General features: G+C 36.9%; 1 protein-coding gene across 3 annotated transcripts in view; it reads left to right on the top strand.

Annotated features, from left to right (window-relative positions):
- The window catches only part of CDH10 (cadherin 10), a 98742-nt gene extending 86113 nt beyond the window's left edge, over positions 1 to 12629 (top strand). For all 3 annotated transcript variants that reach the window (XM_069853520.1, XM_069853518.1, XM_069853519.1), the window contains exons 10-12: positions 6807 to 6915; positions 8893 to 9144; positions 10118 to 12629. In XM_069853520.1, coding sequence (XP_069709621.1) covers positions 6807 to 6915; positions 8893 to 9144; positions 10118 to 10611 — 855 coding nt within the window. In that variant the 3' untranslated portion in view covers positions 10612 to 12629. The remainder of the gene's footprint in view (positions 1 to 6806; positions 6916 to 8892; positions 9145 to 10117) is intronic.
- Positions 12630 to 14623: the final 1994 nt, after the last annotated feature.

The raw sequence follows: 14623 nt of genomic DNA, 5'->3' as shown, positions 1-14623 counted from the left end.
GGTCATAATTAGTTTTGCCATTACCTTCACAAAGTAAATGTTATATGCAACTACTAAAAAGTTTGATCTATATTTTCAATGACTCTTAAAATAGCACATTTAAGATATATTTCAATCCATGCTGATGGTAACAGACACCTCCATTGTTTTTACACACACCTTTTTTTTTCCAAGTGTTACACTTATCCTTTATTATAACACCAAAAACTTTTGAAAAGAAAATATAAAACATGGTTTTTGAAGTGGTAACATAATATTTTGCTTTTCCTCTTACAGGCTACAGAATGTGTACTTCAATGTATGTGAAATGACTGCACTGCTTAATATCTAGGTTCCTAATACAGAACTGCTTATTAGAACTGTTAAAAAAATGTTTTTCTATTACAGCACAGCATGTCCCAAAGCATGGTCAGCCAATACTAAATCCTATAATTAATGGTAGCAGTACTACCTCAGAGCAATCATTTTAGCACCTTTGAATAGCACGGGAGAAGTGCCAGCTTGTCTTAACTGTTTGAGTCTGACAGGTATGGCATTCAGGTTGTATTAGAAATTTCACATTCAGGCTGCCATTCTTCTTTCTAAAGTAATATCATTTGCAAATTAGCATAGAGGATTTAAGTCCCAAATTTAGACTGCATAGAACATCTAAAGGCAATGAGCAAGGACATTTGTGTGCTACAAAAATTATAAGATAATTCAAGCTGTTAGATAAATAGAAATCATTGGCTAAACATCTAGAATTTTTGACAGTTGCACTGTCTCCTATAGCTGATAAATTAATACTTCCATAATTTTATATATTAATAATTGTAAAAGTAGAATTTTCCACTTCCAGTTTCAAAAAAAGAATACTGGGGGAAAAAAAAAGCTAAATGTACTACTCTACAAATACACTGCTTGAGACTTTAGAATGTTACTAACAGGTTACTAACAACAGAAAATACAGGCAATGCTTAACAAAACAGCTAACCTTTCCTGTAAACTTATTTTGAGAAACTCTATTTTTCTGAGCTATCTAGAATATTGAGGTCAGTATAATTTTGCAGTAAATATAAAAGTTATTTCTGCATTACATCAGTTCTCTGTTTACATTCAGAAAAAGGCTGCCAGTTAAAAAGCTGAAAAAAATCACACTAATAATTTTGTGACTGATAAATGAAGAGCTAAATAAGTGTATATATCCATAAATGTTAATTTAAATTTTTAATAGAACTCAGTATTCTCTCCTTAAAACTTCTATTTACTTAATTTATATGGAAGTATATAAAAATAGCTTTATATATATACTTCAATATGTATAAACACTATATATATAATATATATGCATATATATATGCGCGCATGTCTGTACATATATAAACACATACACATATATACATATGTACAGAAAGAGACAGAGGGAGAGTACCTTTTATGAAATGTGATTTTTGGAGTCTGAGTGACTCAAAAGGCCTGTGATCATTTCCCTACTTGCTGTTACTGCTGATGTCAGATCCTACCGTGACCTTCCAAAGAATGGGGATACCCTGTTTCAGAAACCTCAAGCTACAAACAAGCAGAACCTGTGGCAGAATGCCATTCTTATGGTTGTTCTTTTGACAACCCCCCAAAAAATCAGAACAATTATGGTGTGATGGCATAAAGGTTACACAGGCATTCATGTGAGCTATACAATGCTGAGATGGTAGGAGTTTAGAGGAAGAAAGAAACAAAATGCTCAGACTGCTGCAGCTCTGTACACAAAGAAGTTCAGCTGTCCTCCACCCCAGGTGGGAAGATGCATGAGACAGACATCTGGGCAGATGGATTCCCACTGGTTTTGTCAGTTTGCAGCTGCCACATGTCTGGCAGCTCAGCAGCCAGCCGCCAAAGATCCTCTTCTGTAAATGACAGGAATCAGAGTAGAAAGTGGCAGTCAGTACTGCTTTTACCAAGATTTTACATGGGAGTTGAATACTTTTTTTCCTATGTATTCACTTTACCTATAGTACTGGCCAGAATAGAGGCCCTTCTTCCTTCTCAAATTGCTGCCAAAAGAAAAGAAGGTATAAGTTGACCTTGGAAAGCAGCCAGGTCCATACCCAGCTACTCTCTCCTCATCAGCAGGGAAGGGGGAGAAAATAAGATGAAAAGGAAAATGAGGAAAAGACAAGGAAGATCATTTACAATTACCATCACTGAAAAGTCAAGCTCAACTTGGGGAAAATTATTTTAATTTACTGCCAGTTAAAAATAGGTTAGAACGGTGGGAAACACAGAATCATAGATTCATAGAATAATTTGTGTTGTGAGGGACCTTAAAGGTCATCTTGTTCCAACCCCCCTGCCATGGGCAGGGACACCTCTCACTAGGTCAGGCTGCCCATGGCCCCATCCAACCTGGCCTTGAACACCTCCAGGGATGTTGCCTTTGGCAACCTGTTCCAGTGCCTCACCACCCTCATGGTGAAGAAATTCTTCCTCGTGTCTAGTCTAAATCTGCCCCTCTCCAGTTTATACCCATTGCCCCTAGTCCTATCACAACAAGACTTTGTGAACAGTCACTCCCCAGCTTTCTTATAGGCCCCTTTCAGGTACTGGAAGGTTGCTATAATATCTCCTCGGAGCCTTCTCTTCTCCAGGCTGAACAACCACAACTCTCTCAGCCTGTCCTCGTATGGAAGGTGCTCTAGCTCTCTGATGATCCTTGTAACCCTTCTCTGGATCCATTCCATCACCTCCATATCCTTCTTATGTTGAGGATTCCAGGACTGGACACAATATCCAGATGAGGTCTTACAAGAGAGGAATTGAGGGGCAGAATCACCTCCCTTGACCTGCTGGCAACGCTTCTTTTGATGCAGCCCAGGATATGGTTGGCCTTGTGGGCTGCGAGCACACATTGCCAGCTCATGTTGAGCTTCGGCTGGATGGGGGAAAGGCTGTGGATGTGGTCTTCCTGGACTTCAGTAAAGCCTTTGACACAATTTCTCACAGCATTCTGCTTCGGAAACTGTCAGCCTCTGGCCTGGACAGGCGCACACTCTCCTGGGTGGAAAACTGGTTAGATGGCCGGGCCCAGAGAGTGGTGGTAAATGGAGTTTACTCCAGCTGGAGGCCAGTGACAAGTGGGGTTCCCCAGGGCTCAGTGCTGGGTCCAGCCCTGTTCAATGTCTTTATCAATGACCTGGATGAAGGCATTGAGTGCACCCTCAGCAAGTTTGCAGATGACACTAAGCTGGGTGGAAGTGTTGATCTGCTGGAGGGTAGGGAGGCTCTGCAAAAGGATCTGAACAGGCTGGACCGCTGGGCAGAGTCCAATGGCATGAGGTTTAACAAGGCCAAATGCCGGGTCCTGCACTTGGGGCACAACAACCCTGTGCAGTGCTGCAGACTAGGAGAAGTCTGTCTAGAAAGCTGCCTGGAAGAGAGGGACCTGGGGGTGTTGGTTGACAACCGACTGAATATGAGCCAGCAGTGTGCCCAGGTGGCCAAGAAGGCCAATGGCATCTTGGCTTGTATCAGAAACGGTGTGACCAGCAGGTCCAGGGAGGTTATCCTCCTTCTGTACTCGGCACTGGTGAGACCGCTCCTTGAATCCTGTGTTCAGTTCTGGGTCCCTGTCCACAAGAAGGATATTGAGGCTTTGGAGTGAGTCCAGAGAAGAGCAATGAAGCTGGTGAAGGGGCTGGAGAACAAAAGTAATACTTTTTTATAAAGGGCCTTTAGCAAAATGGCTTAAATTTTCCGCCAGGGGAGGTTTAGGCTGAACATTAGGAAAAAATTTTTCACAGAAAGGGTCATTGGGCACTGGAACAGGCTGCCCAGGGAGGTGGTTGAGTCACCTTCCCTGGAGGTGTTTAAGGCACAGGTGGACGAGGTGCTAAGGGGCATGGTTTAGTGTTTGATAGGAATGGTTGGACTCAATGATCCAGTGGGTCTCTTCCAACCTAGTGATTCTATGATTCTATGATTCATTAACCAGCACCCCCAAGCCCTTCTCTGCAGGTCTGCTCTCAATCACATCATACCCCATGCTGTATTGAAACATAGGCAAAAGAAATAAAACATCTTTCCTTCATACCCTCTTCTTTCCTTCAACCTTTCACTCTTGATTCCTTTATCTTCCCTCTGCCACTCCTTCTTTCTCATGCTTCAGTGTGGCTTTCTCCCATGGGCTGCATCCTTCAAGATAAATCTGCTGTAGCATGGGGTCCTCTCCACCGCCACAGAGAAACACCTGCCTCATGGGTGTCTCTCCTGAGGCTCAGGGGAATCTCTGCCAGGGCACATGGAGCCCCCACTCTCCTCCTCCTGCTCCTCCCTCGGGTCTCACAGGGCTGGTTCTTACATGGTTTCTCTCAGCCCTGGCTGCCAGCCAGCATTTTGCCACCCCTACTGCTGCTGCCTCACCGCACCACGCAGGGTGCAAGTGCTTTGCCACGTTTACGTGGGAAACTGTTTAGTTTTCTTTTATTTCTCCTTGGCCATTCACCATCTTTTCCTTCTCATTGTAATACATGTGTACAGGTGCCTCTGGGGTTTATATACCTAAAATTTAAATATATTAACAAAGATATACCAAATCACAGAGCCCTTGCGATAACAGATCTGTGCTAACATGAGTCCCCAGTGGCGTTCTGGTCCTTTCCCAGATCCTGTCCTTACTATGAAGGACTAGCTGCCTGTGCGAGAGTTAGGGAGTCGGTAAACTGCATGGTTCCCTGCAGCCTTCAAAGCCTCAGAAGTAATGAGGGAAGCTGTATTTTCATCTGTTTGGGTTTCTAAGCATGATGGTTAGTCTTCTAAATGTTCACTGTCATTTTTTAATTATCCTTACACTTTAATATCTAAATGATGCTCGCAACAACAAAAAAAAAAACAACAACAATCGAGAGGTTTTTTATCCCTAATGCATGAGAAATAGCTGAATTTGATTGCAAAATGTATCATGTAGTTAAAAAAATCAGTATTTGAACAGAGAAGATCCCAGAGAACTTCAATTGCTACAACTAATGATGAATGGGGAGAATTAATAGGAGGCGTTTTCTTGCTGTCTAATTTTCTGCTAAGGAACACTGGTCAGTAGTGTAGTAAGAAAATAATCCCTATAAACCATAAAAGATTTTAGGCTAGAAAAAATTCTACATACTTCTTTTAAAGTATGAGTATGGACACTCAAAACTGGAGGAGCTGAGTTCCATCAGGTTAACACCAACAATTGACTTCATTCATGGTCTCCAGTTCTGAAGTAAAATGGGCTAGTGTTTTATTGACCTAATTTTGAAAAATATCTAAAGATTTATTTGCTAATTACTGACTGATTAATTATTTAAAAATGAGTAATATTCTATTCTTGTATTATCTGTTTTGTAATCTCGTAAGTTATAGAGGTTTATGTGAGAAAACAAGTTTATAGAAAGGAAAAAACTCCAATTGAGAAAGCAAGCAAAAAGAAATCCAGTCCTTGTCTCATGAAGGAATTTGTTGCTGTATTCTGAATGGACAAGAGAGAAGTTGGGAGTTAATCTTGCATTTGTTAAGGCAAACAGGAGTACATTTGAATTGTTGATGTGAAAGATGATCAGTCCTGACAAAAGCTGTAATATCGAGAGAAATGACTGTATTTGGAAGAGCTGGAAGAGGAAAACCAAACAGGGTTTAACAAGTATGCCACAGGGAAGGAGTGGTATCAAAAATTAGATGTGATTCCATGCTTGAAAAAACATTGCAATTTAAAATGATGTCTTGGAAATGATGAACAAAATTACCTAGGCTGAAGATTAACTTATTTTTGGAAGTTAAACTTAAGAACATAACTGAATATTTACACATGCATGCACAAAAATTCATCCATAGGTATAGTTTTTATTGCCATTTTATAAAAAAACCACTCTGAAATAAAGCAATAAATATGTCAAAAATTATATTTTGTTTGGGATATGAAATTTTGCCAGGCTTAGGTATAGAAACTTCAGTAAAAAAAGCCACACGCTTGTTTACCTGACAGATAAAAAAGTGTTGATAAGGGGCTTCTCATTACCTCCCCCCAAAATACCCAAAGTTTTTTGTAGACATTGCAGAATGTAATCCATGTACTGAACTCAGTTGATGCATGTCTGAGAATTGTGATACCAGATTCTTTTCCCACTCTGAGGTGTTGCATCTGTAGTATCCTACAATGTTTTGCAAAAGTTGAAATGTATATAATATAACTGTCATTTTTCGTCTCAGAGATCTTATTGGTATATTTTGCTATACTGATGAATAGAAGAGTCTTGTTTTAGAACGTATGTCTTTTATTTTGAAATTTAATTTGAGACTTTAACTTCCCCATTAGAAATATGTATTTGATAAAATACCATTTTTATCACAAAAATATAAAACATTCTCTGAATTGCTGTCTTAGCTGTTGATTTGAATACAAAATGATAGATCAGAGATGGAAAAAAAATGACAAAGGCTGCAGATAAAACTGGTTTTGGCAGGTTTTGTCCTCTATGTAATTATAAAAATACATAAATATGTGTTGAAAAAATAAATAGAGAAGGATTAAGATAAAAGCTCACCATTTTATACATGTACATGTACCACCACATGAAACATGTATGGATGTTCTTGGTGGAAAAACTTATATGATACACTTGTTTAACATTTGTTCAGTTAATATGTTCTCTGAATTAAGTAGTAAATCAATATGTGTGTAGTCTGAATATGAAATTGTCTTAACACTTCTAGTCTTCTTAAAGTAATGAGACAGCTGTATCAACAACCCAGGTGTACTTGTTTTTTTTGTTGTTTGTTTGCTTGCTTTTTTCCTGCAGCTCATTCAAACCATAAGTGCAGTAGACAAAGATGACCCTCTTGGTGGACAGAAATTTTTCTTCAGTTTAGCTGCTGTTAATCCTAACTTCACAGTTCAGGATAATGAAGGTAAAATTCATGCCTATTCCAGAGAAGGACTTCTTATCTTTGCTATCTGGCATACCTTCTGAAATATATTTTCTCGTCATGTCTACCAATATGTAGAGCCATTGAGGCTGCTGCTAGCAAGGATAATAATTTTACCTCAATGTTTGTGGTTGAGGACTTATACATTTTTATCTGTTCAAGGGAAGCAAAAATGTGACAAAACAAATTATAGACAAAATCAGTAAGAGTGTTGGTTTGGGGTAAGTAGCCAGACGAAATGCTTGACTGAAGGAGAAAAAAAGGCTTAAAAAATAACTTCACCTGACAAGTTCAGATTTTTCACTTTCACTCTGTCACACAATTCGAGTTCCCCTGGTCTTCTGTTTTGCTTCTTTCTGACCATTAATGAAAATAACGGTTTTGACTCCATAACCACTTTGGCTTTTCCTTTGTCAGTCTTTCTTTATCAGAGAAAATTTTCAGAAGATTCTGTTGGGGAATGGGGGACAATGCACCCATTTTGTCCTTCATTATTGGTGTGACTAACTAAGAGGGCTCTAGATTACATAAGAAACAAATGAGGAAGGACATTGTTCCAGCCTTCAAATGTGTTAAAGGCATGAAGGCACTGCAATTAATTCTCTTTTCCTGATGAAGATTTCAAGAAGTAATAGGATGCAAGCAACATGAAAATATTCTAACAGTAGGGAAGGTGAAGAATTGAAATTAAATTGTTTGGATATCCTATAAAGTCCTCACCAGCAGAGGTATTTAAAGATCCATCAGGCACATAGTTTTTGAAGTTGAATGAAAACAAATAGTATACAAATATCCAAAATGAGTGAAGGGACGAAACAAAGGAAAACTTCATGTTTTGCATCATGGAGGATATAAAAAAAAATATACAATTCAATATTTTAAACAAGAGTATATGCTGGTGACTAGCTCCAAGGAGTATAAAGGTCGAGATCTCACTATTCCTTTCCTATCTGTAACTGTTTTCTTTCTTTTTGCACATGGGTTATTGCAATTAAATTGGCTGGCAAGATAGCTAACCACTTACCTCAAGACCCACGTGTATGATGAAGATTAAATTTTCCTTATAATGGAAACTAAATCTGTATTTTTTCTCTTCTGGACTAAAAAGTTACCATAGGTAGTGTTAACTCACACTCTAGTGTTGTGGCCCTAACAACAGAAGAAAATCTCTCCCTGTTGTTCATTCTTTCTCTTCCTTTCCTTCTCTCTGACCATTCAGTGAATAGCTTTTGATGCTGGCCTATATTGTGTACAAATAAGATTTGTCTGCTGCAAATACAGTGTAGTACATCTCAAAATCATGCAGGAATACCCACCATCTTTCACACTTTCTGAATTCCTAAGACAATTTATACCCAAAAAATCTACTGGCTGTGCTAAGATACTAATTCACTGTTCTACAGCATGTTGAAAGTGTTTTGGGTTGGAAAATCTCATACTGAGTTTACCGATAGCTCTCCCGTGGTCATTGTTACAGAAGATCCATAGAAAGAATCTTTCTTAACAGAGTACTTGTTGAACAGTGTGAACTGGAAGGTTGTTTTTTCTTGACTGGTCACTTCATTTCTGGCATCAGTCCTGAACTGGAACTGTGTCATGTACTGTATACAATAATCTATAAAGTACTTCAAGCTTTGAAAAATCCAGTTTTCAAATCACGCTCAAAGGTGGTGCAGAGGCACAGAGGAGCGGGCCAGATGTGCGTAAAAGTTATAAATAGCTTTCTAATCAAATGGGAATGTTATTAGAAAAAGAGAGAGAGCTCTATGATATCAGAAACAGTTTCAAAATGCTACCAAAGATGTTATATGTGATGGTTTGCATGTACTATAAATGATATATTTTATATTCATATACTCTACAACATTATTTTAATTATTTTATATTCATATACTCTACAACATTCATATACTCTACAACATAATCATAATATACGGCACTATATTTTAATCAATCTAGATAACACTGCCAGAATTTTGACAAGAAGAAATGGCTTCAGTCGTCATGAAATCAGTACTTATCTTCTACCAGTGGTGATATCAGACAATGACTACCCGATCCAGAGCAGCACTGGCACACTGACCATTCGAGTGTGTGCCTGTGACAGCCGAGGGAACATGCAGTCCTGCAACGCTGAGGCCTTGCTTCTCCCTGCTGGCCTCAGCACAGGGGCACTGGTTGCCATTCTCCTCTGCATCATCATCCTGCTAGGTAAGAAAAGGAATTGCATTTTTGCTTCTGTGAACAAATGCTTCATGCCTGACTCATTTTTTAAAACTATGCAGGTTGGTAAAATAAATGATCATAGATTTTGCAAGAAGAGTTCAACTGCAATTTAAAACAAAAGAAAAAAAAAAAGGCAAAAATGGTTTGTCTGGGAACTGGACCTTCCAAATAAGAATTCAAGTCTCAGACTGTTAAAACTATCCATGTGCAACCAGAAGCTCATTTTTGTTCTTTCTTTAACTACTCCAAAAAAGAACATCAAAAGGGAGGAACAGCATAATCAAAAATCACTTTCATGTCTTTTCATGTCAATTTTTTTTGACATGATTTTTTTTTTAAGTTTTCAATTTTTAAATTTTTCAATTTTTTTTCCAATTTTTTTGACATGAATTTTTTTTTCATGTCTTTTCACTTTTCATGTCAATTTAATTTTTTTTAAGGAATGCCTCTTTTTTATTTAAATAACTACCTAAAGTCAACATGTTTTTTATATTTCACATGGGATATGCCAGCAAAGAGTATGTTTACTGTATTAAAGCACTCTCTATCCAGAGGTTTCTGCACTGTGATTAAAAAACAAAAAAGTATATTTTGTAAAAGCTCCATTTTGTTTTTTTCAGAGTATCACTAATGACCTATAATTCACACCAAAAGAACAACACTATACTTGGAGTTTGAAAAAGGGAAAAAATCTTTAGAATAGACCTGGCTGTTTTAAAATATATTGAAGTTACAGAAAGAGCATGTAGAGAAGCTTGTGGTTCTGTAAAGCAGAGCACGTGTGTGTCAAAATAGCGCATTTTGATATAGAGTTTATTGGGCTACCATAATAGAGATAGAGATGTTTATCTATTTATCAGATAGAACTGAATTGCTGAAATGTAGTTAAAATAAACCTTTGGTACCTAGTGGATTTTTTAATAGAGATCTTTACTGATTTTTTGTTTCTCTGTTTAAGTTATAGTGGTGCTGTTTGCTGCTCTGAAGAGACAACGAAAGAAGGAGCCTTTGATCCTCTCTAAAGAGGACATCAGAGACAACATTGTGAGTTATAATGATGAAGGCGGCGGAGAGGAAGACACACAAGCCTTTGATATTGGCACACTGAGGAATCCTGCAGCTATTGAAGATAAGAAGCTTCGACGAGACATTATTCCTGAAACATTATTTGTACCACGGAGGACTCCTTCAGCACCAGATAACACAGATGTCCGAGATTTCATTAACCAAAGGCTAAAAGAGCATGATACTGATCCTTCTGCACCACCGTATGACTCACTTGCAACCTATGCCTATGAAGGAAATGATTCAATAGCCGAGTCCTTGAGTTCCTTAGAGTCAGGTACTACTGAAGGAGACCAAAACTATGATTACCTCCGAGAATGGGGTCCTCGGTTTAATAAGCTAGCTGAAATGTATGGTGGAGGAGAAAGTGACAAAGACACTTCATAACCTACAGTAGGCTACATTTTTCTTTCCTTTGAGTGGAAGTAATTTTACAGACACCTTCTGCACTCAACAGTACTTAACATTCAGGAAAATTTTCCTGCCACTCGGCACAATGGTTTCCTTTTAAAATTTTTTTTTTCATTTATCCATTAATGTCATTCATTCTTTCTAGTAGGATATCACTTGGAATATATACAGCATTTTATTTAATCAGTTTCCAAGAGCCAAAGCTATGGAAATTCAGTGTTGTCCATTTCAGTAAGTACAATAAACAATACCTTACCTTCAGAAAATTGAACAGATGATAATCCCTTAAGCAACCTCATGTACAAGTCGCTTTTGTTAGGTACATGTCCTATCCCTGCAAGTGCAGCTTTTAAGATGGCAAAGAAGAAAAAATCCAATATGTCCTGTTCTGTACATTAAAATTAAAACAAAATGTACAAGTGGTGTTAATAAGTGTAATATGCAGCTGGTTTAAAAAAAAAGTTTGTGCAACTTCATTTCATCAAATTCTATCTGCCAATGTTTTATATTTATATTTTTGTATTTATTTTTAAGAAATAAACCAGGTTTTACAACTACGTTTATGCTTGCCTGCCTGTTATGGCCATCAGTTCCAGGTTTGACAAGAATATGAAACTGCTGTGACGCCAGCACTGCCAACTGCAAGTACTTCTATACTGCAGTATTCTCCATACATATAATACAGTCTGAAGTGCTTGTGCTTACAGGGGGAAGATCAAGTTACAGACATATTTACTTGCTCATAAGTGCTACTTCCTATATGGTTAAGAGAAATTTTGTTTTATTTTTGAGCTGAATTTATGCAATTCTATTCTGGAAAGATGAACTACTAGTTTGTCTCAACTCGAGTTAACTTACTGTAGAAACGTGCTGGTTAAACTAATCCGTCCAAACGCAAAATGTTAGTTTCAAAAATTGCATTTATTTGTTCTATAGTTCTCAATTTTGAATCGTAATTGCATCATCAGACGTGATATGTAACTACAATGGATAAAGCCTAAAAATGTTTTTAAGGAAACATTTTTTTAACATCCTTTTCCAAAGACATATCCTTTGATGACAAACCACTGTGCAGCCATTTGAAAGTAACCTAATCTCCTATAAAGCTTATAGGCTGAATGAAAGCTAACAAAGTGTCAGTAAAATCAGCACATGCCTCACTCAATCTACTGAATTTCCGAACATCTTGGAAAAGTCAAGCTGAAAGAAACCTGAACAACTGGCCAACTGTAACAGAAATCATACTTTTGCTATCACAAAACAAAAGTAGGTAACCCAAGACATTTTAAGAAAAGCCTCTTTTCTTTCAGTCTTTAGATTACTCACATCTACTTAGGAAACAAGCACTGTGAGTTTGAATCATTGCCAAGTTGAAATAATTTCAAAGCAAAAGTAGAATGTCATAAGGTCTACATTGCTTACTTATTGTGGAAGAAGCTAAAGAATAATCCCTCCTCTGTCTCTCTTAACTTCTTACTGGCATAAAATCAACAGATAATGAAAATATATTAGTCCTTTGAAAAGTGCAATGCTGCTTTCTTATTTGATTAGATATTTCTTGTCCTTAATGGAGTGATTAAACCCAATGAAGTTGAAAGCTGAATACAGTGCCATTATGCAAGCTATCTTGGTGCAATGGAGACCAAAATTTTATTGACTTGATATCAAGTTAAACTATTTGATCTATTAAGGAACTGTGAAGATTATGGATTTTTCTTCATTTCACTTAATAATACTTTCATTAACTAAAGTAATTTTATATTCCTTAATAGAAAATAATCCTGAGGATATTAAGAAACATGTTGGATAATCAGCATTACAAAGCTTTGTAGAAATCTTAGAGACCATACAAACAATTTGGCTTCTTTATGATTATCTAGTGAAATGGATCTAATTTTTTCTTGCTTCCTAATCTCCATTTGTCCTTCAACAACATGCAATAGGAAGAAACAAGCAAACAAAACTAATGTATTAAATACATAAATAATCAAAAGGCACACTTCCAATACTGTTTTCTGTCTGCATTAATATTGAGATAAGTGGCACCCTACATGTTTAACTGAGTATGTATTAAGACAAAAGGTAAAATAGCCTGTAATGCGGCTGGATTTTACCTCTTTGTAAAACAAAAGATTTTGGTTAAACAGGTCAGCCAATCATTTTACATGTAACTCAGAAATAATTTGTTTGTTTATAGAAAGAAAAAAGAAACACGGACAGCTCCCTCACTCCTTAGACCTATCAGCAAATGATATGTAATACTCTTATTATTTTGAGATGCATTACAGTACTTATTTCTGAATAATAACTGTGTGAAAATATTTCTCTTATCACTGCACTTAAGGAAGTTATTCTACAATTGTCCAGCATAATCTAAACCTAATGTTTAAAATTTAATTCTGTACGTGTTATGAAATTAAATAGTAGTATACATTGTGGAGGTATATGACAATATACAAACATACTACAGAAATTATTATATAAATAATATAAATGAAAATTCATTTTAGTTCTTGCCATATCCTTGGAGTTTTATTTCCCAGTATATCTTAGGAAAAGAACGAAAAATATCCATGTCTGTACTATAAATGTTACTGTGCAAATAGCATTTTACTGTGCAAATAGCTTTCTACTGTACAAATATCTCAGCCTAGTGAAAGTGAGCAAAGAAACATGCAGCCACCTGTGCAGACAAATCATTAAAAAGCATTCAGGAAGTAATAATTCATTGCCATAGTTTATTTTAAGAACTGGATCATTCAAGCAACTGAGTCAGATCCTTAATATCACATGTAGTCACAGAATAATCCACAAACAGTGTTCTCCATGCTCTTACACAATACAGATTAGTCATAACAGCTTTGTCAAATTGAAGGCCATATATGAAAAGATAAAAGCCATCAGTATCAGATGTCATGGAAAGGGAGAAGAAAGGCATCAACATTCATCAATGCAATTCTTACACCCGTACAATAATGAGGAATTAGAAGGTCAAACTCCCAGACAATTTAAGAGAAGAAAAGATAAAATAGGACACTTGCTTCCCAAGTAGTACCTGATAAGCCTAGCTGCATGAAATTGAATGAAGCTTAGCAAAATACAGCATGTAGTAAACAAGACTCTGGTATTGTTTAATCTAAATGAATTTTCTATGTGTTCTCACACAAACACACCACAGGATCACACTAGAAGAGAATATACATTAATGTTGCATTTCAGGTGTAACCAAAAAATTACTGACAAGGCAGACCTTATGAATATTTAAAAGTTCCAAGACATATCAAAACTACTGCATCCACTTCACCCCAGAAACAGTGTGTTCTTAGAGTCTATCGCAACAAATTGATTTTTTTTTTTTTTTTTAAAAAAGGAGAATTTCATGGAAGATGTGTACAAGATCTTATGTTGACAATGACCACAAAAGTTTTAATATGCCATAGAGCCTTCAGGAAAAATGTTGATGGCAAGAATTGTCTAAGCAGACTGAACAAAAAAACCAAAAACCAAACAGGGGTAAAACAAGCACTGAAATCAACAACATTCTTACACTGAGCCTCACCAGGTCAATATCCACCAGCTGCCAGCCCTGTATATACAGATGTGTTTCTCACTCACGCTCATTCATTGTTATAAGGTGTCAAATTTCCACCATTTGTCCTTCAACCGTATTTATTACTATTCTTGGGCCAAACTGCTTTACTGTCTGGCAAGACTCTACCCTTCAGTCCTCTCACTCATTGTCCAGTGTGATTCTGTTGACCTTGAATCAGATTTCCTGTAATGCTTTTTTATATTTTTCTTATGCTACTTGTCACGCTAATTTAGAAGAAAAAGAATCAAATTTGCTACATTATTCTCCCTCAAACCTCTTATAATTTGGTACTACTGGAGTAGGAATGTTAAGGACTAGAGAGCTGCTCACTATGCTAATCGCAAATGGTGGAGACAATTCAATCCAATCATTGCTCCAAAATGTTTCAGGCTTGTT

Source organism: Phaenicophaeus curvirostris, chromosome 3, assembly GCF_032191515.1.
Source record: "Phaenicophaeus curvirostris isolate KB17595 chromosome 3, BPBGC_Pcur_1.0, whole genome shotgun sequence".
Lineage (NCBI taxonomy): Eukaryota > Metazoa > Chordata > Aves > Cuculiformes > Cuculidae > Phaenicophaeus > Phaenicophaeus curvirostris.
The sequence above is the reverse complement of the archived record's forward strand: the minus strand, read 5'-3'. Positions and strand labels throughout refer to the sequence as shown.